Source organism: Phyllopteryx taeniolatus, chromosome 6, assembly GCF_024500385.1.
Source record: "Phyllopteryx taeniolatus isolate TA_2022b chromosome 6, UOR_Ptae_1.2, whole genome shotgun sequence".
Taxonomy (NCBI): Eukaryota; Metazoa; Chordata; class Actinopteri; order Syngnathiformes; family Syngnathidae; genus Phyllopteryx; species Phyllopteryx taeniolatus.
Window position 1 is genome coordinate 8,316,949 of NC_084507.1, and position 27,631 is coordinate 8,344,579.

At 40.6% G+C, this 27,631-nt stretch overlaps 1 protein-coding gene across 1 annotated transcript; it reads left to right on the forward strand.

Moving 5' to 3' along the window:
• The first annotated feature begins 867 nt into the window (after positions 1-867).
• Positions 868-12,162, forward strand: LOC133479620 (basic helix-loop-helix transcription factor scleraxis-like). The gene is made up of 3 exons (XM_061776832.1): positions 868-1,710; positions 1,882-2,098; positions 11,487-12,162. Exons 1-3 carry the CDS (start codon positions 1,322-1,324, stop codon positions 11,523-11,525), a joined length of 645 nt encoding a protein of 214 aa, XP_061632816.1. The 5' UTR covers positions 868-1,321; the 3' UTR covers positions 11,526-12,162.
• Positions 12,163-27,631: the final 15,469 nt, after the last annotated feature.

Sequence of the window (27,631 nt, forward strand, 5' to 3'; positions counted from 1 at the left end):
TGTGTGGAATAACTGCACAGTGACATTAAAAGCAAGTTGACACCAAGCTCGTCTGTTTAGTTTGTTGCGGTATACAAAATTTTAAGTTTCCGTTGTCACTAATTGATATATCGCAGACCTTTGCCACCCTTCTGTCTGGGTGCCAAGTGCAGAGCTACAGTACTGAAAGGGTGGAGCTAGACATCATGGTGTCTTTAAATAGATTGACAGAATTGTCAGTAGTATGTCAATAACATAAAAGAAGCTTTTTTCCCCGAATAAAGCTTGTCTTCTTTTTATATTTATTCCTTCATAAACAGCCGTATGCCAAGGAAGGGCCACCAAATGTTGTTAGCAGTGTCATGTTCCTCTTTGCTGATATCAATGTTGGGTTACACTGTGTCGTGCTACAATAATGCCACACACCCAGCAATGAAACTGCATATAGATCTGGTTAACTGTGCCAAAGGTACCGTGGTGAGCTGGAAGAAGTGGTAGAAGAAAGTATGTGTTAATGTTCTTAGTCACAAGCAAACGACTACTGAGTGAGTTTGTCTTTCATCTAGCCACTGTTAGCTTTGTCCAGATTAGAGACATTAATTTTATATCGCAGCTATATTTTTATCGAAGGTGTGTCTCCGCTCATTGCTAGAAATGAGTGTCAGTGGGCACCAAAGCCACACAGTAAACGACAGCGATGCAGCTTGTGTTAAAGGGTGGAATCCCCCTGAAAGTTTCTGGTGTGCAGCCAAAACAAACTCCTGCTGATGGTTTGCCTCTTGCCTCCGGTCTCTCTGGCCTACTTCTAGACGGCAGCAGAGGGACCCGCGCCTCTCCGAAGGAGGAGCAGGGGACTCTTTAGGCCCTCCCACCGGCTATAAACCCTGAGGCAGACGGAAACACTCAGACAGCAGACACACGTGGAGCACAGCGGCAAAGAGAGAGAGAAACAAACTGCTGCCATCGGCGGTGAGTCATTTTTGTAGTGGGACTGAAGCAGCCAAACTGAGCCAAATTGACTTCAAGTTTGCTTGAAGCAAATCAACAACACACGAGTGGAGACTTCAGCATGCCATTAGAACTCAACTTTCTTCCAGAGGATTTAAGAGTGATTCTTGGGATGTGAAGAAAAGAAGAGGATCCTGGAACCTGCAGCCACCTGTTGCAGTGCACTTTTAGCATCAATCGGCAGCCACGCCGCTGTTGCAAGGGACAAGTTAAAAAAACAAAATCATTGAGCTCATTACTCACCTGGTTGGCCACATTTAGCCAGTTAGCTGTCTCTTTCCTTTAACTAACCCGTCAAAGAGAAACTTTCAGGGATTGACTCGTGGCATTAAAGATGACTTTCGCAATGCTTCGCACGGCGTCTCCCGCGGGCCGCTTCTTGTACGGCGACATTGCTCTCCTCTCCGAAGATGATGATGAGAATGGCAGCGAAGGCTCAGGCTCAGAGGAGCACTCCACCAATTCTGCTGCCTTCCGCCTGTCCTCCTCGTCCCCGTCTGCCTTTCACATCAAGATGAGCAGGAAGAGAAAGCTGTGCATGGGAGCAGCAGGTACGGCAGCGGTCGAGGCCGTCCTAGGGAGGCTGGGACCCCCGGGCTCATCTGGCCCCCCTGAAATTCGTCAGAGGACGGCGGCCAATGCTCGCGAGCGGGATCGAACCAATTCTGTCAACACCGCATTCACCGCGCTACGCACGCTCATCCCCACTGAGCCTGCCGACAGGTACGCAACCTTTCGCAATACCCACAAACACAATTAGACAAATATGCTCTGGTTACTCCTGTGGTTAGCAACAATGACAAAATCTCCAGATCTAAGTTGATTTTATTACAACATTGTATATTGTTATTTGCTTCATCATTACAATGCGTGTTGCGTTAATTCAATAACTAGGAAACTGTCAAAGATCGAGACGCTTCGCTTGGCCAGCAGCTACATCAGTCATCTGGGGAACGTTTTGCTCCTGGGTGAGGGGCTTCATGACGGACAGCCCTGCCACGCCCCATCGCCGCCGTTCTTTCACGTCAACTCCTCCCCGAATCGAGGATCTGACCAATCAGGCCAGCCCAAGCACATCTGTACGTTCTGCCTCAGCAACCAGAGAAAAATGGTGAGCAGACAAAGAAAATAACAAAATATAGCGTCTGTAAGTGTTGAAACTGTCATTGTCCTGTTCCATAAATACAGCCCAAATTGGCAATAATACCGAAATCACAGTAAAGTACACTTGAAATTATATAAAATAGCGTTTTTGAAATCCCCCAAACTTGAGCATATGGTCACAATAGTGTTGTGGTTTAGGGTCATTTAGGTGTTTAAAGCTGGTGTGACATCAGTGACTGAGCCTATAAACCCGATTGGCCCCGAGGGCAGAAACTCTTTAAAGTCCGCTTTTGGGGTGAAAGACTGTGTATAACTGTACTGTTGGGACTTAGTTTTAGTCAGACAGGTGGCTTGAAAGATTCTGGTGGTTTCCCGAACCCTGGCAAAAACCTTTGACAAAAGTGATTCACAGTTAAAGAATAAAGCAGGAAAACAGAAAAGTCTTGCAGCAACACTGACAAAAAAAGTTATTATCTCATAGTCTTGTTTAAAATTTGTCCTTGAGAGCTGACACAGCAGGCAAACACCCTATTCAAGAATGTATTGATGTCACCCTGAAAATGCGAAAGTTATAGTCATGGCGGACCTGAGACGATGAAGAATTTGACTGGCAAGGACTTATTCGTACAAAACAAATGCAATATTTTTAATATTTAACACATACTGTACTTCATCAGTTAGCTTAACAATTCAAACTAAAATTCAGACTCAACATGAACATGAGCCAATATTTAAACAAGATTTGCAACACAATAAAAGCTACAAACTGAAAAAAAAAATCACACTTGGCACGTGATAGAAACTGTACAGAGTTGAGGTCTAAAGTACTGGGCATTTAATTCATGGAGCACGTGAACTGGATGATAAGATGGAGAGCACTCTCAGCAATGGTTTTGGGTTGGTGAAAAAAAGAGCTGAAAATATAGAACTTGAATTATGTACAATGTACCAATGTGATAGCGAGGTGATGTCCACTCAACTTTGCCTCTCTGATCTGGACATTGCCCATTTAGCAGGATTTATGAGTAAGGAGCTGACATCTGGCAGACTCCCCTGTCGCCCCAGCAGTGTGTGAAAGACAATACTCTCCTCAGTGTAGAAACCCAGAGACCCTTTCGCTGAGGGATAACCTGAATCTCCCCCTCCTCCGCACCTACATGAATTAAAGCCATAGATGTCCTCCGTGTCCAAACCCTAACACTTGCCTTAGATTACATTCACAGAACAATAATCTAGGAAAAATGACAACATTTAACCTTAAGGTACTTGGTCAGGCTATGCTGTCAAAATGAGCACTGTTCACACGAACCTGCAAAAAATGACTGAATAAATCATATGCATGCCAGGCCAGTAGTTGGCGATGGGACTTTGAACATTTTACAGACTTCAATAATTTGACTCCACTGGACAGACTAGCGGTGTAACACGTTTACTTTGATTGAGAAGTGTTATAAACACAAACACCACAACAATCCTATGGCCATACATTGTACTTTTGCCTGCTGACTTGCCCACTGAACTACTACACGCATTTTCACTGCCATTGCTTCATCTGTTAGATCCAATCAATTGCTGTTTAAATATAAAGCCAAAACCAAATTTTCACCAATTTGCAGTTAAGAATGGATTACAACCTTCCTGTCTGCTGTCTGCTTCACGCCTTCTGCTTCCTATTCGCACGTGCCCACTGCTCACCTACGTCTCCATTTCACTTCTTTCCTGAAGATCTTTCCCCAAGCCTCTCTCATTCCCTCGCCCCTGCGTCGGCATATCGATCAGCCTGCGTGGTGGAGGTCAGTGCTGTCAGTAGGAGCTGTGTAATACTATCTGCTGCTGTCAACTCACTGCTGCTGATGCATGATGGACCTGGAAATGCATGCTGGGTAGTAAACTTCTGTGTCTCCAGCACGTCAGCCTCAGCCACATTTTTCTGTTTCCTATTAGCCTTTTGTATGCTGGACATGGGTTTTGTGTGTTCATGCAGGGCACTGTAGTTGCCAGATATTCGTACACTCAAGTAGAACAATACTCAAAAATTCTACACATTTAGGAAGTTTTTAGAAGGTTTTTGCATGGTTGCCTCCACCGCAACTGTATGAATGTTAGGGTGATTACCTCCAACAAACACGCAAGCTTATCATTTGATTGCCATTTGTTGGTGGGTTAGTGAATGAACTGGATTACATAACAAATTATCATTCAACTTTGAAGTTTCGTGATGCACAACAAACACAAAAAAAAAATAACCTATTTAACTTTGGTACAGATTGAGGAATTCATTTTTACTTTTCGCAGTTAGTCTGCTTGCGTTGGGGCAGTCACCTACGAGGAGGGGCAGTTTCAGTAAAAAAAAATGTAAAATATTTTTTATAAAGCTAACTTGTGTAGCTCTGCATTATTGCTACCTGCAGAACACGAGTGGAACAGTATCACCTAATCAAACTGGTCAGATGGATTGATGGTTTAGCCTTGAGCAACATCTGCTTTGAATGCAATGCTGTGCACCAATTCTGACAGTATAGTGGAATGTGAATGTTGCCAATTTAAATGCTGTAGGTTTTATCGATAAAGTTTAAAAGAAAATGAAATCTTGGCAATTTTAGACAAATCCTTGTAAATTTCCTCTGTACTGTCCTCAAAACTCTATATGTTGTCAATAGCATCCTTGTGTCCCTTGAAAGGAGCGATATACTGTAAATCCAAGCACAATCTACTGCCATCCAATACAATTGTATCTAATATTCTGCCTTCACAAACATAGTAATGGTCAGATTAGATTGACCCTCTCAGTGAACTATTCATTTGAGAATGTGTTTAATATCTTTTTATGTATTTATATATTGAATTTTTTTAAATTTTATTTTTTTTGCAGTGATGTTAATTTTGGACTTCTGAAATTCTTTTGTCTTAGAAGCACCACCAGTCCTATTGCATCACTCCGACAATACATACAATGTATACAGATGTTTTCAGATGCTGTCACTTTGGTGTATCTAATGGGAGTTATATTTATTCAAATAATACTCAATACCAACACTGTTGGTAGCTTGCAGCAAGTTTCATTCATAGTGATGATACAAATAAAAAAATCCCCATTAACACATACATCAACATTTGATGCTGGTTGATGCATGTAGTTTATATGATACTAGTAATGACAGTACACTGGGTCTCTTTAGCTAACATGAAGCCTTTCTTCCCTTTTAAGCATTCTTTTATGATCTCCTTAGTATTACAGTACAGCAAATAAACATGGATGAACAGAGAAACCTTACAATTGCGCTGACAATATTGAAAGCCGCATAGCTGCCAAAATGAAATTAGCGCGTCTGCTATTTTTCAAGGAGTGAATGAAGGAGGCGCAGATTGAGGGGTTAAATTTGATTGGCAGGCTCCAAGACTCATTTAAGTGGGCTCCACGGCAGAGTCGGAGCGGGTGATTACAGAGGGGATACGATTGGGAAGGTAAAATGAGACTTGGTGTCCTGAGTACATTCTTTGTCCTTTTCCATTTCCAATTTGTCATCTTGTCACTTCTGGTTTAGTTTAGTGCACATCTAAAGCGTCAACATCAACTGTGTTTGTTTTTTGTCTTTGACTTTTTAGTGTTTTACTGATACTCAGACAAAATGCCACCGCAGAAAAAATACCAGTGATGGCGATGAGGAGAAATGTTCAGAAACTGAAATGGCTGAAGTCCAGGTCTGTCCATATGTCCGGTGGCCTTATATTGTATTTAGAGATAGTTTACATTTAGAAATAGGAATGTCAATACTCAGTATTGTAAAAGAGCAAGTGATGTAGACTGTTCTTAATTTGTTAAACTTTTTTCAAATTACATGTGGGCTACAGTAAAACGTAATTACATGTGTTGACTATTTTGTGTGGCTGAATAGAAAGACAGCACAGCTGGAAAGTGACTTATCTCTTTTTGTGGGTTTGTGCATCAGGCTCATCGTTTTGTTGAATCAGGGTGACTATTGTTAATGACAGCGAAACTGCATGAGTGTGTATTTTTTGACACCGCCACTGAAGTGAAGCACGTAACATGCTTGTATGGCACACGCGCACACACACACACACATTTTCTCTCTGTGTCTGGAAGTCATTGGTGGTGTAGAGCAGAGCAACAAATGAGCTAATTGTTCTGAAAATGATTTATCCTGCGCTGTGGCCCGTACAGCCAGTGTTTAATTCAGCTGCCGCTATTAGAAACACATTGGCGTTAAGCTTTGATGGCGACGTTAAAGAAGCCTGGAAAGTGCTCTGTTAAAAAAACTCCCTCCCTGCTCACACTCACACCCTCTCACACATACGACATACATATATATATATATACACACACACCCACACGCAAGCAAGCCTGTGCACCTAACCACGCACCCAGTGGGCACACCGTGCAGCACGCAACAGACTTGATCAAAACCATGTCATTCCGAGTCTCCTCGTTTTTCTTCCAGAGCCAGACGGCAGTTCATTGCTGCTTTCGAGACATCCAAAAACCCCTATATGATTACTCAGTTAAGGAGGCCTGGATCACGACAGCCTTTTCAACACGTCCTAACTAATGGTGTGCAGGAAGTTGTGGAAACAGACATGGAGAGGGAGAGAAAACAAGGGAGAGAAATAGCCACAGACTCAGTGGGATAATCAGCCTGCCATTTGTCCTACAGTTTGGACAGTTAACTTTTTTTTTTTTTTTTTGCCTAAACTCCGCTTTGCTTCTCTATGGAGACCAAATGGAGCATGCGTCTATGAGAGCCTAACTGCATGGATAGCACTTTTAGGAGCAAACTAATGACTGTGGTTTTTACAGTCATTTGGTTATTAGTCTGTTTTGGGTGGAAAAAAGCATGACATCACTTGTGTGCATGAAAGTAGACATTTCAAGGTCATAGATGAAAACTAAATTACCCTCATTTGCTGATACTGCTGCTGTTGCCACTTTGCCTCTAATTTTAACTGATGCTAATGAGGTGCATCGAAGGTGGCTAATAAAGGGGGGGGGGGGCAATTTTCACATATATTCTTGCTCACGACTGGCATGTGTGTGTGTTTGCCTTGATCAGTGTGTGCGACTCAGTCCCGTCATGCGTGGACCTGTCTGTATGTTCTCAGTCCAGATGGAAGCAGTTAAAGCCCAATTTAACAGCAACAGATGAAGCCAGGTCATATAACTAACAAAATCTATTAGTGAAACTATCATTTTGTTGTCATTCGGTCTCAAGGGGGAAACGATTGTTCACACATAACCCTAAAACCATATTACATGCAACTAAGATAAAAATAAAAATAAAAAAGAAATTCTATATATGTGCAGTATTATAAACATCTACTAATGTCAGTGACAGTGGCTGACATGGAATGCTCATCTCAATTTGTGAATAATTATAACATCATATTAAACTGTGGCGTGTACATGTGGTGGATTAGGCAATCTAACACAAACCCAATGTTTTTCAGAAGCCACGAGGATGCTTATTTGCAAACCACAGTGGGTGTGAAGTGCGTGTCTAATGTCTCCAAGCCACATAATGGCAGACCGAGGCTTAGTTAGCGTGTTACTTCACTTGCCACGACGACTGCACCATTTAAATACGAGCCTTTAATCTAATCTGCTGTTAAATGGACGATCATTTATGAGGGCAATTACAGCTCGTATGATCCGCTCCATGTGTTCATTTCTACTGTATATACTGTACTATAGCTCACTCCCTGAACTGAAGGAATATGAGCAGTTTTTATTTCATGCTTGAATACCAATCTCCATATATGATTTACAGAGCTGGGCCCAAATGAAATTATATTTTCCAACCAGTTATTCCTGTCTTTGTGCCGCCAGGAACTAAATTAGATGTTTGCATTTGACAGAATGGATTAACACAGGGAAATAGGCCGAGAGCATGGAAAATCCACAAAAAAGGAACGACCTGGGTTGAGTTTCACAGGAAAACAATATTAAAGTTCAATTGGGCCTTTGATAGGTAAGCGTTTACTGTCTTCACATTAAGGTTAACACAAAGTTCTTTCACCTTGATAAAACAATAATATTGGCTCAATGTGCTAATATCATCATATCGTATCTAAAGTAAACGTCATCGGGTAATCATATTAGTGTCGGACAAATGGCTCCAATGGGAAGCTTGTGTGTGTGTTTGGTGAGAGAGAGATGGATGTCATGCGACCATGCCGGAATTAGTCTTCAAGAGATTGTTTTGACTACCCAGTCAGCCTTAAAGACCCCCTCGACCTCCTCCCCCTGTTTGGACTGAACTAGTCACACCCCGCTAGACTGCCCTCCTCCCCCACCCGCAGCTGTGGCACTGTTGCTCTGCACCCACAGGTGGCACATGTCCAAGTGATGGCGGTCAGACGTAAATTAATAATTGTACAAATTGTAGGGCCGGGTGAGTCGTGCGCCAACTTTCCCACCGTCTGTTGTCTACCCATAATGTTGTCATTTTGGATGAAGGTGAAGTAATTTAATCCGTTATCAGAGAAGGCACTTATTTGGCAATTGAAGTCGCTGTTAAATAGACCCGCAACCCACACTATGACGCACTGTATTTCTCTCAGCCAATCAGTGAGGAACAATTGTGTTAGTAATTAAAAGACACACTTATCGGGCAATGGAAATTTATACTTGTCCTTATTGCAAATGCAATAGAGACAACTGTGAAAATTGAAATGTGCTCCGATAATGGTGTACTGTTGAAATGGGAAGTAGTTTGTCATATTCAAGCTCAAATTAAATTATATTTATACATCTATACATACACACGTGAACATCATTCTACCATTTATGTGGTTTAAGCAACAATCTGACTATAGTTTCATGTTCCTTTAATCCATTAATCACTGTAATATTGATTAAATCCTCTCATGGGTCACTTCATTTTGTAACCGAAACCGCACTTCTCCATTTAGGACACTAATACTGTCTCTGCTGTTGATCAATGTACATAAAAGTACAAGTAGCAGCTTCTGTGGTCGCGATTGTTCTCGTTTCAGTAGCTGAAATAAGCACGTTCTCATTCTAAGTATGGGTATGAACAGAGATCAGACGTTTTACAATGAGTTTCTTTCTTCAGCCGCTTGGATGAAGGATTCTTTCTTTTAAGTCACCTTAGTGAGTGGGAGGACAGATTCCTCCCTAATTCGAATGATCTCACCCCCTCATTCTGCCCTGATATCTATCACATACCCACTGCTGTTGAAGGCGGTCAAGCCAATTTTTTTCTCCGAACACCTACACCTTTTGCACAGTCTGGGAGGAAATGTGGAACAGGTGTTGGGGCTGATGAGTGGGAAGCTAGGAGGCACGGTCCGCACGGTTAGTCGAGACTGTCTGAGAGGGGAGTCAGGAGAGGACAGGCGCAGTGGGCGACTACTAGACGAAAGAACTCTTTTTCATCTATGACTTCACCTGACACAGATTATAGTTCTAAAACAGCTACTACTACTTCAGTGCATTTAGAGCCGAATTAAATGAGGTTTCTATGGATATTATTTCTCTTGTTTATGAAAGGCTACATATCTTTTGTCAGCTGTGAGTTAATCTATGAAACATCAGCCTTGAAAAACAATAAACGAAGCGGGGTTGATGTGTTGCATATCACTCAGTAGTCTGCTCGCTGAAATCCCTTGAGCGTTACTTTAAAGTTTAATAGTAGCCGAGAAGTGAGGGGGAGGGAAAAAGTGATGTTATTTTCCTGGCAAGATAGAGAAGCAGTCCACCAGCCAGGAAATCAAAAGTGCGCTGCTCTGATACCACAGATAAATACTCTCCTGTCAAATGCCAGCTCATGATGTCAGACAGAAATCACGTTCAGTTAAAAGTCAGCAATCTCTGCTACCCTTTTTAAGAGTTAATTCTGCAGTAAAAACTACAACTTTACAGTGCGTGGTAAACTTTCAGCCATGTCACATAAACTTACGTCACTTTCACGAAAGGAGTTTGTAGGATTTGGTGCAGAGCTGCAACAATGAAACAGATATGCCAAGCATAGATTATAAAAAACAGAGGTACGATATAGATTGAATTTAAAGTATCATAGAAAATGATGATGCATTTTCACTTTTTAATGAATTAGCTTTTTAATTAAAATTATGATAGGTTTTCTTTTTCAATTTTTTCCAGTCCACACCACTTCCAGTGGTATACACGTGAGTTTGTTTGTGAATATTATAATTTGTTACCCTTCGGCAACCAGTTGGTGCACATATACAGGAATGCTGAAATGAAGCCAAAATAAGTCAGACTGTGTTTAAGAAGCCGGCACGGTGAACGACTGGTTAGAAAATTTGCCTCACAGTTCTGGGGAACAGGGTTCAAAACCCACCCCCGCCTGTGTTTAGTTTGTATGTTCTCCACGTGCCTGGGTGGGTTTTCTCCAGGCGCTCCGGTTTCCTCTCACATCCCAAAAACATGCATGGTAGGTTGATTGAAGGCTCTAAGTTGCCCATAGGTGTGAATGTGAGCGCGAATGGTTGTTTGTTTCTATGTGCCCTGCGATTGACTGGCGACCTCTCGTCCGAAGATAGCTGGGATAGGCTCCAGCAGCCCGCGACCCTCGTGTGAAGTGTGAAGAAAATGGATGGATGGATGTGTTTTTTAGAAAGTGCGTTACATTTGGTTGTGGCTGAGCACATCACTCGGTCCATTGATATAATGCAAATGTCACATCAGTCTGAGAAGTTAGAAAAATAACCTTGGTCTCAACCTTGAAGGCCTTTTAGCCGGCTACCGCCGAGGCCTACAGGGGCTCTTAAACAGACACGGGAGTGGGCCGGGGGTGGTGGTGGGGGGCGGGAGGGGGGGGGGGGGGGGGGGGGGGAACTGAGGCTCAGGACCCTGCTGCAACACTGACATTATGATATATATTTCTTACTTCACAGATGTGTATACTTCATAAATAATTTTAGATAGCAGGATTAAGGTTAGATTGACCCTAAATGTTGACATTTATATACATTTTTCGTATGCCTATCATTTTACCGTATTCTATATGTATCTTCTTCCAATCATATATATACAGTATATGTACGTATACATCCATACATATATATATATATATACAGAGAGAGAGTTTTATTTTTCAATTTATTCAAACTTTTCTCATGTTCCCTGTACTTTATATAGTTCAATATTTACTTTGATATTCCAGGCAAAATGTATTGCTGTATCAAATGGGAAAGTTCATACTTCATTTTTAAAATGCTGGTAACCTTAAATTTGGAATTATTTTAGCAAACAACACCACAAACCTAGTTTAAGATAGTAATTAAGAAGTTTAAAAGCCGTGATTAAAAAAAAGTGCATATTGATTTAACTTTGTTTCCAACATGTATTTGATTTGTGTGAACAATAATCTGAAAGCTGTCTTCTCTTGCAGAACAAAGACAGAGACAGGAAGACGGCCATCCGAAGTTAACAACCGAATGGAGAAAAGGCCGTCACACAGCCGACGCTCTCAGTGATTTATTGTTTTTGAATACAGTAGCTTGAAGACTCATTAGATGTGCGATACATTTCTGAGACTTATCTTCAAGTACTACAGCACTTCTTATCAGACTTTCTACAACTTGCCCTTGTATAACTTTTTCTACAGTGCTCTTAAGAGAACTTTTTGAGTGTTTTCACTTTGGAAAAAAAAACATTTCAAGACTCTCTGTGACATGCATTTACTGTAGAAGCCATGAAGACCTTTTAGTTGTGGGACTTTATTACTGTAGTCACAGAGTGTAAAGAGCACTTGGCACATGATCACAAAAACACAAAAACCTATGAAAGACAAATTTGTATTCATCAAAAGCTGTGTAAACTGTAATATAAATGTATATTTATGTGACATAACATTATATATGAAACTATGTTATTTAACAGGCATATCAGTTTCTTGAAAATTAACTAAGAGTCGCTTGCACAAAACATTGCCTTTTTTTCATAATTTTATGGCATTATATGGTGGTTACATGCTGGAACTCTTGTTGTGGTTTTCTTATTTCTGAGAACAATTTGTATGTTGTGCTGGAAAATAACTAAAGATGGTCAATAAATTGTTTTGTATCCAGGAGTAAATTCAATTCACATTTTGGTGGCATAAGATCTTGTCATATTTCCTGTTCCAGTCATTACATCTTATTGGGAATCTTGCTGTTGAGACAAGTGGAGAAACAGTTGATTTAAAACTAGCATTTTTAGTTTAAAAAAAGCATCCATCCATCCATCCATTTTCTGAGCCGCTTCTCCTCACTAGGGTCGCGGGCGTGCTGGAGCCTATCCCAGCTGTCATCGGGCAGGAGGCGGGGTGCACCCTGAACTGGTTGCCAGCCAATCGCAGAGTTTAAAAAAGCATGGCGCAATAATCGGTCCTTTTTAGCGGCTACAGTTGCTTCCACCTAAATTCAACTTTTATTTTCAGCTTCCTCCCCTTGTACTTTAGCCCAAACGTACTCCCCCCTCTCATCTCACTGTTCTTTCTTCCCCTTTTCCTTTTTCTGCTCTTTGGGGGCAGCAAGATCAGAGCTGAGGGAGACAGAAGGATACAGGATGAGGCGGATAGGAGGAGCACAGAGGAATGTGAAAAGAGTGGGGGGGGGAAGCGGGGATGGATGAGGTGGAATTGAATCTGCAGGTATAGCTACTTGGACATCTGCTTGTGTCCCCTTGCTGTCCTCTTCTTTACCTCTCCACATGCTCTTTCTCTCACCGCCTCCTCGTTGGCTCTTCCTTCCTTTTCCCTTGAGAGCCACTGGCCTGGTGGTGATGACTTTCCAGGGTGTGGAGGCTCACAACACTTGTTACCTTGGTTTTTGTCTGTCTGTCTGTACTATCAAATGTATCTATCTAGTCTCTATTAACAGTTGACCTACTATTAGTGATGAGCATCTAGCATGTAATAATGCTTGAAAAATGGATTTAATTGATGACTCACAACATGGAGTTAATTAAAAGCAGAAACATTCCAACAGATACATGACAAAATTTGCCTAGAATATCCATGCATCCATCCATTTTCAACACCACTCATCCTGGTTAGGGTCGTGGGGCACTGGAGCCTATCCCAGCTGACTACACCCTGAACTGGTCGCCAGTCAGTCGCAGGGCACATATAGACACGGAAAACCATTCACACCGTCACTGAGTGGGAATTGAACCCATGCTGCCCGCACCAAAGGCAGGAGAGTATACCACTACACCATCAGTGACTACCTGTAATATAAATACTAAAAATGCATTTTTTTAAATACCGCCTATCCTCATTGGGTGACATGGAGCCTATCCCAGCTGACTTTGGGAGTACACCCTGAACTGGTTGCCAGCCATTCCCAGGGCACATAGAAACAAATAACCATTCATGCCCACATTCACAGTTCGAGACAATTTAGAGCCTTGATTTAACTGAACGTGCATGTTTTTGGAATATGGGGGGAAGCCAGGGTACCTGCAAAAAAACACAAAAGCACAGGGAGACATTTAAAATACCGTTGCATAAAAACAACCTTCACCGAACTAGTCAGAGAGGTTTCACTTGAAAGCTATGGTATAGAAAAAAATAAAAAGATGAAACACACAACATACTACAGTAATTTGTTCTCCACCACCCAAATTTTCTTATGTGGTTTTACTCAAATATGACCACAGATGACTGAAATGCAACTGTGTGCATTGCAGTATTCAGGTGGAAAAAGTACGAAAAAGACATTTCACTTAATAATGAACCACCAATTGGTTTCCTCTTTTTGATAATCAACAATATTTTTCGGAGATTCACATTGGGCATATATCAGGAAACTGCATTTTCTTGTCATCAAACATTTCTAGCGAGGCAATTTCAAACACGAATATAAAAAGATTTAATTTAAAACTTTGCATTTATTGCCAAAACATGAAGCATTAATTTAAAACAAGAGGAGCACAAGTTTGTCATCTTGTTATAAAGGTACTATTTTATTCAACTGTGGTACCTCAATTGGAACACTAGATGGCACTATGTAAAATGTTACATCAAAAAGAGGCAAAGAAAAAGACACGAAGAAGAATGTAGTTTTATGTCAAATAGATCCTAGCTGTGTGCTGATTGATTGGTAAATAAAGTGAATAAAAGAAATACAGTACAAGACTGATTCTTGAGAACACCTGACTGTAATGTACAGGAAGCCCAGACAGTGCACGGCCGGCCCGCCTTGTAAATTTTTGCCAATTGCTCACAAAGCTAACTGCTGATGCTAACATAAACGAGCATACTTTAGGTAGTGTGTGAAAGAATGACCTCTTGGTAAATTCCTTCACCAGAGCATACCCACCAGGGCGTCAACTGTTAAAAGTTAATAAGAACTAACTACACGTTAGCAATGACAACGTGGAACACTTTGACTTGATAAATAATCATTAAGACAACAGCCAACATTTGCACAATCAACACTGTTCCATATTATCGCACTACTCGTCGCTTTAAACTGCATACACTCCTTGAAGTCTCGGCGCCCTTTGCACAATGGTCATTGCACCGGACTATTGCTATATTAGCCATTCAAACTGCTCTAAGTGCTAGAGGACCCTGCATCTTTTTACACAATTGTCAAAAAAAAATACAAAATTTGTTCCGGCATTACCAGATAACTAGCACCCCTTTATTGCTCAGTGACTGCTTTTGTCAATGTCTTTATGTCTCAAAAGTGTTCTCTATCAATTGATTGTCTGTTGTCGTACTAGAGCGGTTCCAACTACCTTCAAATTCCTTGTGTGTGTTTTGGACATACTTGGCAAATAAAGATGATTCTGATTCTGATTCTTATATTGTCACTTATATTTTCCTGTAGTAAAGCAGAAAGTTGCACGTGTAGCTATAAAAAGAGAAAGCTACAAAGTGTTGGTTTCTCACTGCTTCGGTCAGTCTTTTCAAGTCAATGGGTTCACGTCCAAGTGAAGTCACGAGTCATTGCTGTTCAAGTCCAATTCGAGTTGCAAGTCTATTAACATAGTGTCTAATGTCATCAATTGCATGACTCGAGTTTGACTCGAGTCCAAATCATGTGACTCGAGTCCACACCTCTGGTTACTTCCCACCATTGGCAGTACTACTACAGTTTACAGTATTACTATGAAATCTGAATTATGTGACTGAGCATATATCACTGCAGGAGAGGAACTTGGCTCCTATGTGAAGTTTTGTCTTGGCATTCTAATGGACTTGTCTTATTTTTCCTTCTTCTTTAGCTCCACGAGGCATAGCAGCAAGCATCATAAGCTTAAGCCCTCGCCTTCCAGTCGTTCTAAAAGTCAGGACAGACACTCACGGTGAGGTATTCTTTCAGTTTTACATCCCTGTTCATGGAACAGCCTACCAGAGAACCTCAGGGCTGCAGAGAATGTTCTTGTTTTTAAGAACAGGTTCAAGTCCCACCTTTTTAATTCAGCTTGATCACTCAGGCGGCATTGCATTGGAAAACTGCATCATTGTGTAAAGGATATTGCCACATGGGCTCAGGAACACTTCAGAAAACCATTGTCAGTTAACACAGTTTGTTATTATCTACAAATGCAAGTTAAAACTCTACCATGCAAAGCGAAAGCCATACATCAACAACACCCAGCATGCTTCTCTGGGCTCAAGCTCATCTGAGATGGACTGATGCAAAGTGGAAAAGTTTGCTGTGGTATGATGAGTCCACAATTCAAATTGTTTTTTAGAAATCATGGACGTCGTGTCCTCTGGGCCAAAGAGGAAAAGAATCATACGGATTGTTACCAGCGCAAAGTTCAACAGCTAGCATCTGAGATGTTATAGGGGTGTTTTAGTGCCCATGGCATGGGTAACTGGTACATCTCTGAAGGCACCATTAATGCTGACAGGTACATACAGGTTTTGGAGCGACATATGCTGCTATCCAAAGCAATGTCTTTTTCAGGGACGTTGCGCCTTATTTCAGCAATACAATTCCAAACCACATTCTGCACGTTTTACAACGGCGTGGCTTCGTAGTAAAAGAGTGCGGGTACTTGACTGGCCTGCCTGCAGTCCAGACCTGTCTCCCATTGAAAATGTGTGGCACATTATGAAGCGTAAAATACGACAACGGAGACCCCGGACTGTTGAACAGCTGAAGCTGTACATCAAGCGAGAATGGGAAAGAATTCCACCTACAAAGCTTCAAAAATTATGTCCTCAGTTCCCAGACGTTTATTGAATGTTGTTCAAAGAAAAAGTGATGTAACACAGTGGTAAACATGACCCTGTCCCAGCTTTTTTGGAATGTGTTGCAGCCATAAAATTATAATTTCAAGATTATTTGTTAAAAACAATCAAGTTTATCACTTTGAACATTAAATAGCTTGACTTTGTAGTGTATTCAATTAAAAAAAGGTTGAACATGATTTGCAAATCATTGTATTCTGTTTTTATTCATGTTTAACACAACGTCCCAACTTCATTGGAATTAGGGTTGTACATCAAGCAAGAATTGGAAAGAATTCCACCTATAAAGCTCTAACAATTAGTGGACTCAGTTCCTTATTGCGTGTTCTTAAAAAGAAAGGTTATACAACATATGATGTTCATGGTAAATGTGCCCCTGTCCAAGATTGTAATGTGTTGTAGGCATCAAATTCAAAATAAGGGAATATTTGCAAAACAAAAACAAAACAATAAATTTTATCAGTTTGAACATTAATTATCTTGTCTTAGCAGTGTAGTCATATGACTATAGGTTGAAAATGATTTGCAAATCATCAGAGATAGGAAGCAACGGAGTACTTTTTAGGTTTTTAGGTAGCTGTACTTGATTTTTTATTTTTCTGGCTCTGACTTTTTACTTTTACTCCTTACATTTTTTAAAATCACAAGTATCTGTACTTTCCATCCATTCATCCATCCATCCATCCATTTTCTGTACCGCTTATCCTCACCAGGGTTGGGACCTATTCCAGCTGTCTCTGGGCGAAAAGCGGGGTACACCCTGAAGTGGTGTCGCAATCGCAATGCACATATAAACCAACAACCACACGCACTCACATTCACACCTATGGGCAATTTAGAGTATTCAATTAACCTACCCTGCATGTTTTTGGGATGTGGGAGGAAACCGGAGTATCCGGAGAAAACCCACGCAGGCACGGGGAGAGCATGCAAACTCCACACAGGCGAGGCCCGGATTTGAACCCGGGTCCTCAAAACTGTGAGGCTGATGTGCTAAACAGTTTAACCTGTTTTTGTTTTGTTTGTTTATTTGGGTTTTTTTTTTTTTTTGCAAATATTCACTTATTTATAATTTATATCTGTACTTTCAACTTCTTATATTTTAATAATGAGCTTGTTACTTTAAAAACCTTCTAAAGTGGGCAACAACGCGACGTAAAATGCAGAACGCTTTAATTAGCGACTCAAATAACAAGGATGACTGCACATTGTGCTGTGTATGGTTACACATACGTCATACAATCACAACACAGGAACTCTGAACTGGGAATATCGGTAAGGTAATCGGTAAGAATATTTTTGGGCACTTTTTTCAAGTCCCTGCAATGAATGAACCACGTTAACATAGAAAGCTAGCTTGTTGAAGTCTGGCTCGCTGGCAGTAAATTATGTCACATTTGAGCATTAACATATTTCCAATACATGTATTTGCCCACTGCCAAAACAAAAGTGTAAAAAAAAAAAAAACTCAAACTGAAATTCGCCATAATTTGCTCATTTTCGACTCAATCAAATGACAACCTCTAGAGTGGAACAAAGCTCTTTTAGTGATAGGGTGAGATGCTCTGTGATCCACAGGGATGTCCAGCATAGAGCCGCTGCTCCTCCGCAGGAGCTATATGAGGTGCATCTGAGCATGTGTTCGGGATGCCTCCTGGACGCCTCTCACCAAGTATTATGGGCATGTTCCCAGAAGAGCAAAGTCTGGGCTTTCCTGCTCAGGATGCTCCCCCTGTGACCCAACCCTAGATAAGCAAATACATTTGATTGATGGATGGATGGATGAATGGATGGATTGATGGATGGATCAATGGATCAATGTATTCCTACGGATAACAGTATATTAGCTGGCATGTCGTGCTGACCGGTTGACCAAGGCTTGGTAGCTAATCAAAACATGAATGCACTCTATAATTTATTCATGTATGTATGGTTTAATTAGCCAGCTCGTCTCACAATCAAAAGTTAACACATGCAAAAAAAAAAACTCGAACCAACAAAACAACAGGACCGTGAGTACTGTATGGTGAACACACTTAAAGTACAGACACACTGAAAGGAAATGTTGTTTTATTATGTGTACAATCTCACAAATGCCACAAAACCATAATTTAATGGTGATAAAGGGAGAACATGGAAATGTTTCATTTGGGAGAAAAGTGAAAGTGACTTGGGGGAAAATACAAAATGAGTCCAGCAAAAGTGGGAGAATTGTGGCCAAACAATAAACTAAGGATAGTTGCAGAATCCTCATGGGAAAGTCAACAGAAAGTGCAGTTAAAGCATATTATGCTTGAAATTCCCTTTCAACTCAAGTGCCAGAGCTGGTTTTCTCTTTGCAAAGTAAAACATGGAGAAACAAAAGACTAATAAGTCACAGTTGCAACATAATAGGTCTGTGTTATTTCATGGAACCCAACAACACTGGTTGTTTTGCTTAAGGCAACAATACGTCATGTGCAGCTTAAAATAAAAGCATTGTCATTTTGATAATAGACTGGACAGGGGCAGTTGTATGAACGCTGGCTACCAACAAGTAGCCACGTAACCATGTGACATGACCATGGAAAAATCTGAGCAATTCTGTTGCTGTGGTTTCATTGTACTTTATTTTTTTTCATATCTCATGTAAATTCCATGAATAATAACACCACATACTGTAGAATCAGCTTTATTGCCATAAACATAACGTTTTTGTTTTGTTTTGTTTTTCCCCGGTACCGTCCCTGTATGGTTTTCATGTAAATTCAATGTTTTGAAATGTTATCACAGACAAGGAATGTCAATGTCTGAACAAACGTGAAGAACAGATTCTTAGGAGCCGCAAATGTCTTGCACACGTTCCTCTCTGCTTGGAACAATACGTTGTGTCGCTCGCAGTGGGCCTCATTCCCTAACCCTAACAAATTTGCGCTTAAACTGCACGTTACGAACATTTGAAGCACAAATCTTTATCAATAATATTAGTCTTTCACCCAAGATGCATAACACACTGAAACGAAAATAATTTATAAAAACCGTAACGATAATAATAGAAACTGGGAATTTGCTAATGAGTTAACTATCCATCCATCCATCCATCCATTTTCCGTACCGCTTATCCTCACAAGGGTCGCGGGTGTGCTGGAGTCTATCCCAGCTGACTCTGGGCGATAGGAGGGGTACACCCTGAACTGGTCGCCAGTCAATCGCAAGGCACATATAAACAAACAACCATTCGCACTCACCTGCGTGGATTTTGTCTGGGTACTCCGGTTTCCTCCCACATCCCAAAAACATGTGTGGTAGGTTGATTGAAGACTCTAAATTGCCCGTAGGTGTGAATGTGAGTGCGAATGGTTGTTTGTTTCTATGTGCCCTGCGATTGGCTGGCGACCGGTTCAGCGTGTACCCCGCCCGCAGATAACTGGGATAGGCTCCAGCAGCTCGCGACACTAGTGAGGTAAAGACGATGGATGGATGGATGGATGGATGGACATGATGCATTTCTTAGTGAATGAGGCCCAATGTCATTGAACACTGCATTGACATTTTATGTTGAAATCATCATTTGTTCTGTTAATAAGCAAAAGGCATTGTCACTGATACAATTGACACTGGCCATCAAAATAGTAGGACTGTAACGATACACTCAAGTTAAGATTTTATTTTCACCTCTATTTCTGACCCAGGTTAAAACACAACTCCTACTTACTTACTTATTTATTTACAAATAAATTAATATATAGTAAATATAATACTTTTATAAATAAACATTTAAAATATATCTATATTTGTAACATGTGTATTATATTAATTGATTTAGAACAATATTACATTTATGATATTTATTAAATTAGATTTATGAATATAATAACATTGTCTGGTAGGATGGAGGCACAAACTTTGGGAGTTGGAAGTGTCACATTTCTGCCATTTCAAAGGTGCCACAGGTTGGTGTCTTACAGTATCCCGATTTCGGTTTTGACGTGTGTGTCAGGCAAATAAAATTATCATTTCCAATCTACAGCATTGAAGTGATGGAGCCCATAGTGGCATCCTTGACAATCCCTGACAGTGTTGTTGACAATGAGAGGGCCAATGTGGACTCACTGGACTGAGTACCCGTAAAAGAAAGCGCTGATGTCTAGTGCGTACTAATGACTTCTGGTTCAGTCAGTCTGACAGTCTGATCTCTCTAACAGGCCGTCTGTCTGGGCAGCAAAAGGGGAGAGGGGACGATTCCTCCCACACATAGACCAGATCAGATTCCCCCTACGCCTACACACGCATGCACACACGCACACATCCACACAGATGAGAGTTTGTACACTGATGAACTTCCATGCATCAATAAATGGACACATGCGTGAATGTGCAATCATACACACTTAACAGGATCTGTGATATAGCTTAGCTGTCTAATGAGCTCTGATTTTTACATTGATGAAAACAGATCAGCTGAGGGGCAGACAGCTATTGCGTATTTCAGTGGGCGGTTTTGGACTAAGGTGAACCGGAGGTGGACGATTGGCAGGCTTCATAAGAATAAAATGGTCTCTGAAGATGCCCTCATGGAAATCTGGCTGCTGAGGTAGTAAAAGAGATGCTGGTAAGTTCATCTGAACAATGAAAACATTTTTTTTTAAATGGAAAAGTTTAACCCATTCAAATGATCACACATTAAACCAATGACTCTACGTTCTCTGGTACGAAAAATAATTTAATCTTTAATGCACAATTGTGGACTGTAAGTCCGGTTTTCTCTTTCTTTCTTTCTTTATCCAACTATCGTCTGGAGCTTACGGAACTTGTCTTTGGAAAACCCTGTCGATGTACTGAAGCCAGACAGGCAATAAACATCAGTCTTCATTGTTCCTACACACAAATTGGAATTTCTAAATAGATTTGTTCCCATTTAAACTATCCAGCCCTTTAAATAATGTATGAAGTTTAGGTCATCATCTCATGATGAGCAAACTGCAGGTCACGGAGGCAGTTTTTTTATTTTTTTTTTTAAATCAAGCCTCTTTTTATTAGCATTGTTATTTGGTACCTATGCTTTATGCATAAAAGTCACTGCAAGCCAATAAACTTGTTTGTTTTTTTTTATAGATGAATGGCATTTGTTGGTACCATGGGTGAAAGTAGTGCATGAATGAATGAAAGACACTTCATTAGTTTGAGGTTAATATACTGTACCTGTATAGAAGTGAAAAACAGTGAAGTCAAGTGTATTTGTATGGCCCTCAATCACAAAAGAGCCGCAAAGGGCTTCAGAGGCCCACAGTAAACAACCTCTTTTGTAGGTTGAACATAACTTGCTCCATGTTGCTGCAGTCAACCTTAGATGTTTCAACTTTAAAGCAAATTTTCCCCTTGGAATCCAGTGTCATATAGTGACTGCCACAATATTTTATTCTGTTCATATAATACCGATAACAGTATAGGCAATATTTCAGGCAAAAGTGGTGAAAAAGAACATTAACCACAGTATTACGACTTAATTGCAGCACTTATCTTTCATAGCGAATGACAAATGCATAATGGAAAGTCAAGCAAGTGTAAAACGAACACCACCAGTTAAACTACCAATAAAAGACTGATAACAAGTGAAGTGTTTTTAATTGTTTGAATGTAGACCCTTTAGCTCTTGTCACATTCTCCTTCACTTAACAGCACTTGTTTAGGCGGCTCTTTCTTTTGGAAGAGAACACAACAATAAAAACAAAGACACGACAAAACACACATGCAGAGTCAATCCGCTTTGGTGCTTGGAGAACTGAGCTCCTGCATGATATGATGACGACAATGGATTGACTGCCTGCACTATATCCATCCATTCATTTTACTGCTTATCCTCACTAGGGTCACGGGTGAACTGGAACCTAACCCAGCTTACTTTAGGCAATAGGGGGGGTACACCCTGGACTGGTTGCCAGCTAATCACAGGGCACATATAGACAAACAAGCATTCACACATGCATTGAATCACACCTAAGGGCAGTTCAGAGTCTTCAATGAACCTAAGAAGCATGTTTTTGGAATGTGAGAGGAAGCAGACATACCCGGAAAAAACTCACACTTTAGTAGTAGTCTTGGAGAACATGCAAACTCCACACAGGAAGGCCAGAGCCAGGATTCAAACCCCCTACCTCAGAACTGTGAGGCGGATGTGCTAACTGAATTTATTCAAATTCTCAATATTTTCTTTGTAACATGTTTGAATTCATTTTCTTATGAGCTTTGTCTCTAAGATCCATCATCACCCACAAGATGAAACTATAAGTACTTTTGATGAAAAAAAGAAAGAAATCACAATTTTGTATGTATTTTAACCCAGATGTAGCACTATTGAAATCAAAGTGTTGTGTATTTAATTATATCTTGTAGTCGTAGTCACTGATGATGTAGCAGCCCCCTCATCTGACTTCCCCACTGGCAGTGTGGGTTCATTTCCCACTCGGTGACAGTGTGCATGTGAGTGGGAAAAGCTGTCTAACTCGACAGTGCCCTGTGATTGACTTTCAACCACTCCAGGGTATAGAGTCAGCTGGGACAGGCCCCAGCCCCCCGTAAGTCTTAGAACATGGATCGATTGACACGTTTTAAACTTCTCAAATGTATATGAATTCAAAGGATGGAAAAGAGAAAGAAAGAAAGAAAGAACAAAAGAAAGAAAGAAAGAAAGACAGAAAGAAAGAAAGAAAGAAAGAAAGAAAGAAAGAAAGAAAGAAAGAAAGAAAGAAAGAAAGAAAGAAAGAAAGAAAAGAATGAAATAAAATTGACTATGAAAGACAGTGGAGGAGTAAGAAGCCATCCTTGTTTTTGTAGTCGGATGGTAGGCTACCCAGTTGAGTGAGATATATTAATTAATGATGGATTGGCAGCAGGGATGTTCCTGGAGCATAACCTTGTTGACTTTCGAGCACACGTTTCCTCCGGTATACTCTCCTGCTCAGTAGGCTTGATGGCCAACTTCCTGCCTCTACTCAACCTGTCTCAATAAAACAAAAAGAACAAAGATATAAAACGTGCAGGAAGGAGGGAAATACACCTTTAGGAAAATTCGTCTTTCTAACCCAACTGGGATCAGAGCTATGCAAACACACACACAGACACACGCGGCCGCTCTCGGCGGGAGTCTAACTGCTCCAAGTGGGAGCTGTGCTGCTGAGGGCCGGATGAAAGGAAACACTAAAACTACAATGAGGCAAAGACAGGTGGCCAGTTTGGCCGCTACACGCACACACACACACACACACACACACACACACACACACACACACACATACACACACAGCAACTCCTTCCTCTGCAACCCCCCTGATGTGCACACCTGTGAAAGTGCCGAATCCTCGGACTCCACCTCCATCAGCACTCCATGTAGAGCTCCTGCTTTCCCCCAACATGCACTCACTCTTCTCTCCTTCCTCACCTTACTTCTTCTCGTTCCCTGAGAAAACATTTAGCCTGTTTGCTCGCACCTTGTATCACTTTTAATTGCTTGTTAAAAAGACATTTCCTCCTGATGAGGGTACTGCCCTGTAAATTGTGACCTGTGTGTGTATGTGGTGTGTGTGTGTGTGTGTGTGTGTTGGGGAGGGCCGGGTGTTTACGCACACATACATTCCTGTTAGTGTTTCTGACTCATATGATCATCAATCATCATGGTTGAAAATGATTTGGCCAAAAAGTTACAAAAATAAAATAAATAAATAAAAAGGCCAAACTGATGTTGTCAATCCAACCAGTGCCTTGATTCCTGAAGTCCTCATTCATTGTTATTCCGTCGGTTTTCCACATTCATTAGAATCCTCTGATTGTCTAGACTCAGATTTAATGTCTGTCTGGAAAAGATATTCCAGACAAAGTAAGATCCTATTCCAATCCAATAATTACTACCAATAATAGGTCTTTTAACTTTATTAATCCCAGTGGAGAAATTAATTTGTACACTCGCTTGAATTAGAAAAAAAAAAAGTTTCATGATTATATACAGATGAGAATTTCTTTTTTTTTTTTTTTTGTCTGCATGTTCATACAATAGGCTCCAGCGTCCCGCGACCCTAACCAGGATAAGCGGTGTTGATAATGGATGGATGGATGTTCATACAATATGGTTTATGTCAAGACGTTAACATATTTCTATGGATGCTACATCTGTTCCTTCAGGCAAGGATTTAGAGCAATACACTGATTTATATTGTACTACATTCAGAAACCTGAGGTACCTGCAATCCATGCATAAAGAAGTTGTGGCCACAAATACTGCTACAACGCCCATTCTGGTCTAGTATTGTGCAGTTGACCTCTCACCATTGCAAAATGCTGCTCTCTCCTGAATCAACAGAAGCAAAACAGCTTGCATATCCCGTGGCTCCGAATTAGGTGAGCCCACAGTATACAGATACCAAGAGACTACTGTGTCCATAGCACTGAGAAACCGTCGAGAGCCCATGAATCTGCCACATCCATTGTCACCAAAATGTAACGCAAAAGGCGATTGTTAAAGAAATGAGGAGAAGGTTTTGCTATTTAACTTAAACTTACTCAGAGGGGGTGTTTCCACAACAATAATTTTTTTTTAAACTGAAAGCAGCCAAAAACAGAGTTGCAAAAGGCATTTTGGGACACTGGAACCACTAATACAACCCCAATTCCAATGAAGTTGGGACGTTGTGTTAAACATAAATAAAAACAGAATACAATGATTTGCAAATCATGTTGAACCTATATTTAATGGAATACACTACAAAGACAAGATATTTAATGTTCAAACTGATAAACTTTATTGTTTTTAGCAAATAATAATTAACTTAAATTTTATCGCTATAACACATTCCAAAAAAGCTGGGACAGGGTCATGTTTACCACTGTGTTACATCACCTTTTCTTTTAACAACATTCAATAAACGTTTGGGAACTGAGGACACTAATCGTGGAAGCTTTGTAGGTGGAATTCTTTCCATTGTTGCTTGATGTACAGCTTCAGCTGTTCAACAGTCCAGGGTCTCCATATTTTACGCATCATAATGCGCCACACATTTTCAATGGGAGACAGGTCTGGACTGCAGGCAGGCCAGTCTAGTACCCGCACTCTTTTACTACAAAGCCACGCTGTCGTAACACGTGCAGAATGCGGTTTGGCATTGTCCATGAAAAAGACATTGCTTGGATGGCAGCATATGTTTCTCCAAAACCTGTATGTACCTTTCAGCATTAACGGTGCCTTCACAGATGTGTAAGTTACCCATGCCATTGGTCACAGCCCCATACCACCACATATGCTGCCTTTTGAACTTTGCATCCATAACAGTCTAGATGGTTGTTTTCCTCTTTGGCCCGGAGGACACGACGTCCACAATTTCCAAAAACAATTTGAAATGTGGACTCGTCGGACCGCAGAACACTTTTCCACTTTGCATCAGTCCATCTTCGATGAGTTCGGGTCCAGAGAAGCCGGCGGTGTTTCTGGGTGTTGTTGACAAATGGCTTTTGCTTTGCATAGTAGAGTTTTAAGTTGCACTTACGGATGTAGCACCGAAGTGTGGAAACTGACATTGGTTTTCTGAAGTGGACCGTAGATGATGAAATCCCTAAACTCCTTCCAATTGTACGTTGAGGAACATTGTCCTTAAACTGTTCGACTATTTTCTCACGCACTTGTTCACAAAGAGGTGAACCTCGCCCCATCTTTGCTTGTGAATGACTGAGCAATTCAGGGAAGCTCCTTTTATACCCAATCATGACACCCACCTGTTCCCAATTAGCCTGTTCACCTGTGGGATGTTCCAAACAGGTGTTTGATGAGCGTTCCTCAACTTTCTCAGTCTTTTGCCACCTCTCCTAGCTTTTTTGGAACGTGTTGCAGCCATAAAATTCTAACTTAATGATTATTTGCTAAAAACAATAAATTACAAATTACAAAAAACAATAAACAGTTTGAACATTAAATATATTGTCTTTGTAGTGTATTCAATTAAATATAGATTGAACATGATTTTGTATTCATTGTATTCTGTTTTATATTTAACACATCATCCCAACTTCATTGGAATTGGGGTTGTACAATAATACCTCAAAGTACAACAAAAGCCATTCTGTGACAATGGTTGAATTTGGATTTGGTTGTTTTTCAAAACAACATTTCTCATTGAGATCAACTTTATTTGGAATCATTGGTTCCAGTCATCATATTTTTTTTATTTACTGTACAGGCAACGTTTTAAGTAACATTTAAATCTGCTCAGCGGTGATTGCGGCAAACAATTTCTATAGATTAGACAGTGTTCCTCCATAAATGTTTTTTATTCTCATTTCAAACAAATCTTTATTCATTGGCTTTTAACCCAGCATGAGATTTTGATCTGTCTGTCTTTATTCTTACTTGTTTTGTTTGATTGTGTTAGTTATCAAATATAACCCCTTTTATTACAGCACAGCACTGTTGATTTTAAACTTCATTAGGAATACATATTTGATTGATTGATATTAATTGTCATACAAGGAAAAACAGACGATTGTCTAATAATTCATCCATCCATCCATCCATTCATTTTCAATACCGCTTATCCTGTTCAGAGTCGCAGGGAACTGGAGCCAATCACAGCTGACTTTGGGTGAAAGACGGACTACACCCTGAACTGGTCACCAGTCAGTCGCAGGGTACATATAGACACGGACAACCATTTGCGCTCATATTCACACCGTCACTGAGTGGGAACTGAACCCACGCTGCCCGCACCAAAGTCAGGTGAGTTTACCGCTACACCATCAGTGACCTGTCTAATAATTACTTTACTAAATATTTACAGTGCCCCCAAATCATTTATTGATACTCCAACTGAAGCTCACTGTAAAACTAAACTCACGTAGCAAAACAAAATTACACCTATTGAAAGTTCAAATGCATCACATACTTCGTTTCTGTCTTCATTTTTGTTGACAAAAATCGCTAGCACACAAAACTAAAACACAATGAATGAAAAACACCATAGACGAGATAAAGAAAATTAGCATTTCTCAACAGAAATGCTCTCCCTGACTAAACCCTGTTTTTATTTCTCTCATTAGAGTGCCCTCTGTCCTTCTCTGCCTCACACACATACAAACACACACACACACGTGCACGCACGCGCGCACACACACACTCGCTTGCATGCACATTTTCACACTAAAAAATGAATGGACTGAGGGACACCAAGTATGCAGACACAGTCGACTAAAATTCTCTCTCATACATTTATAATTCATGATGATATAAATCACCTGCCCAATTTTTGGTTGGAGAGGGAAATGTGGGTGTTTTCCCTGAAATTCCTTTAAATGATCATCTGTGATTTATGGTGTGTTTTCCA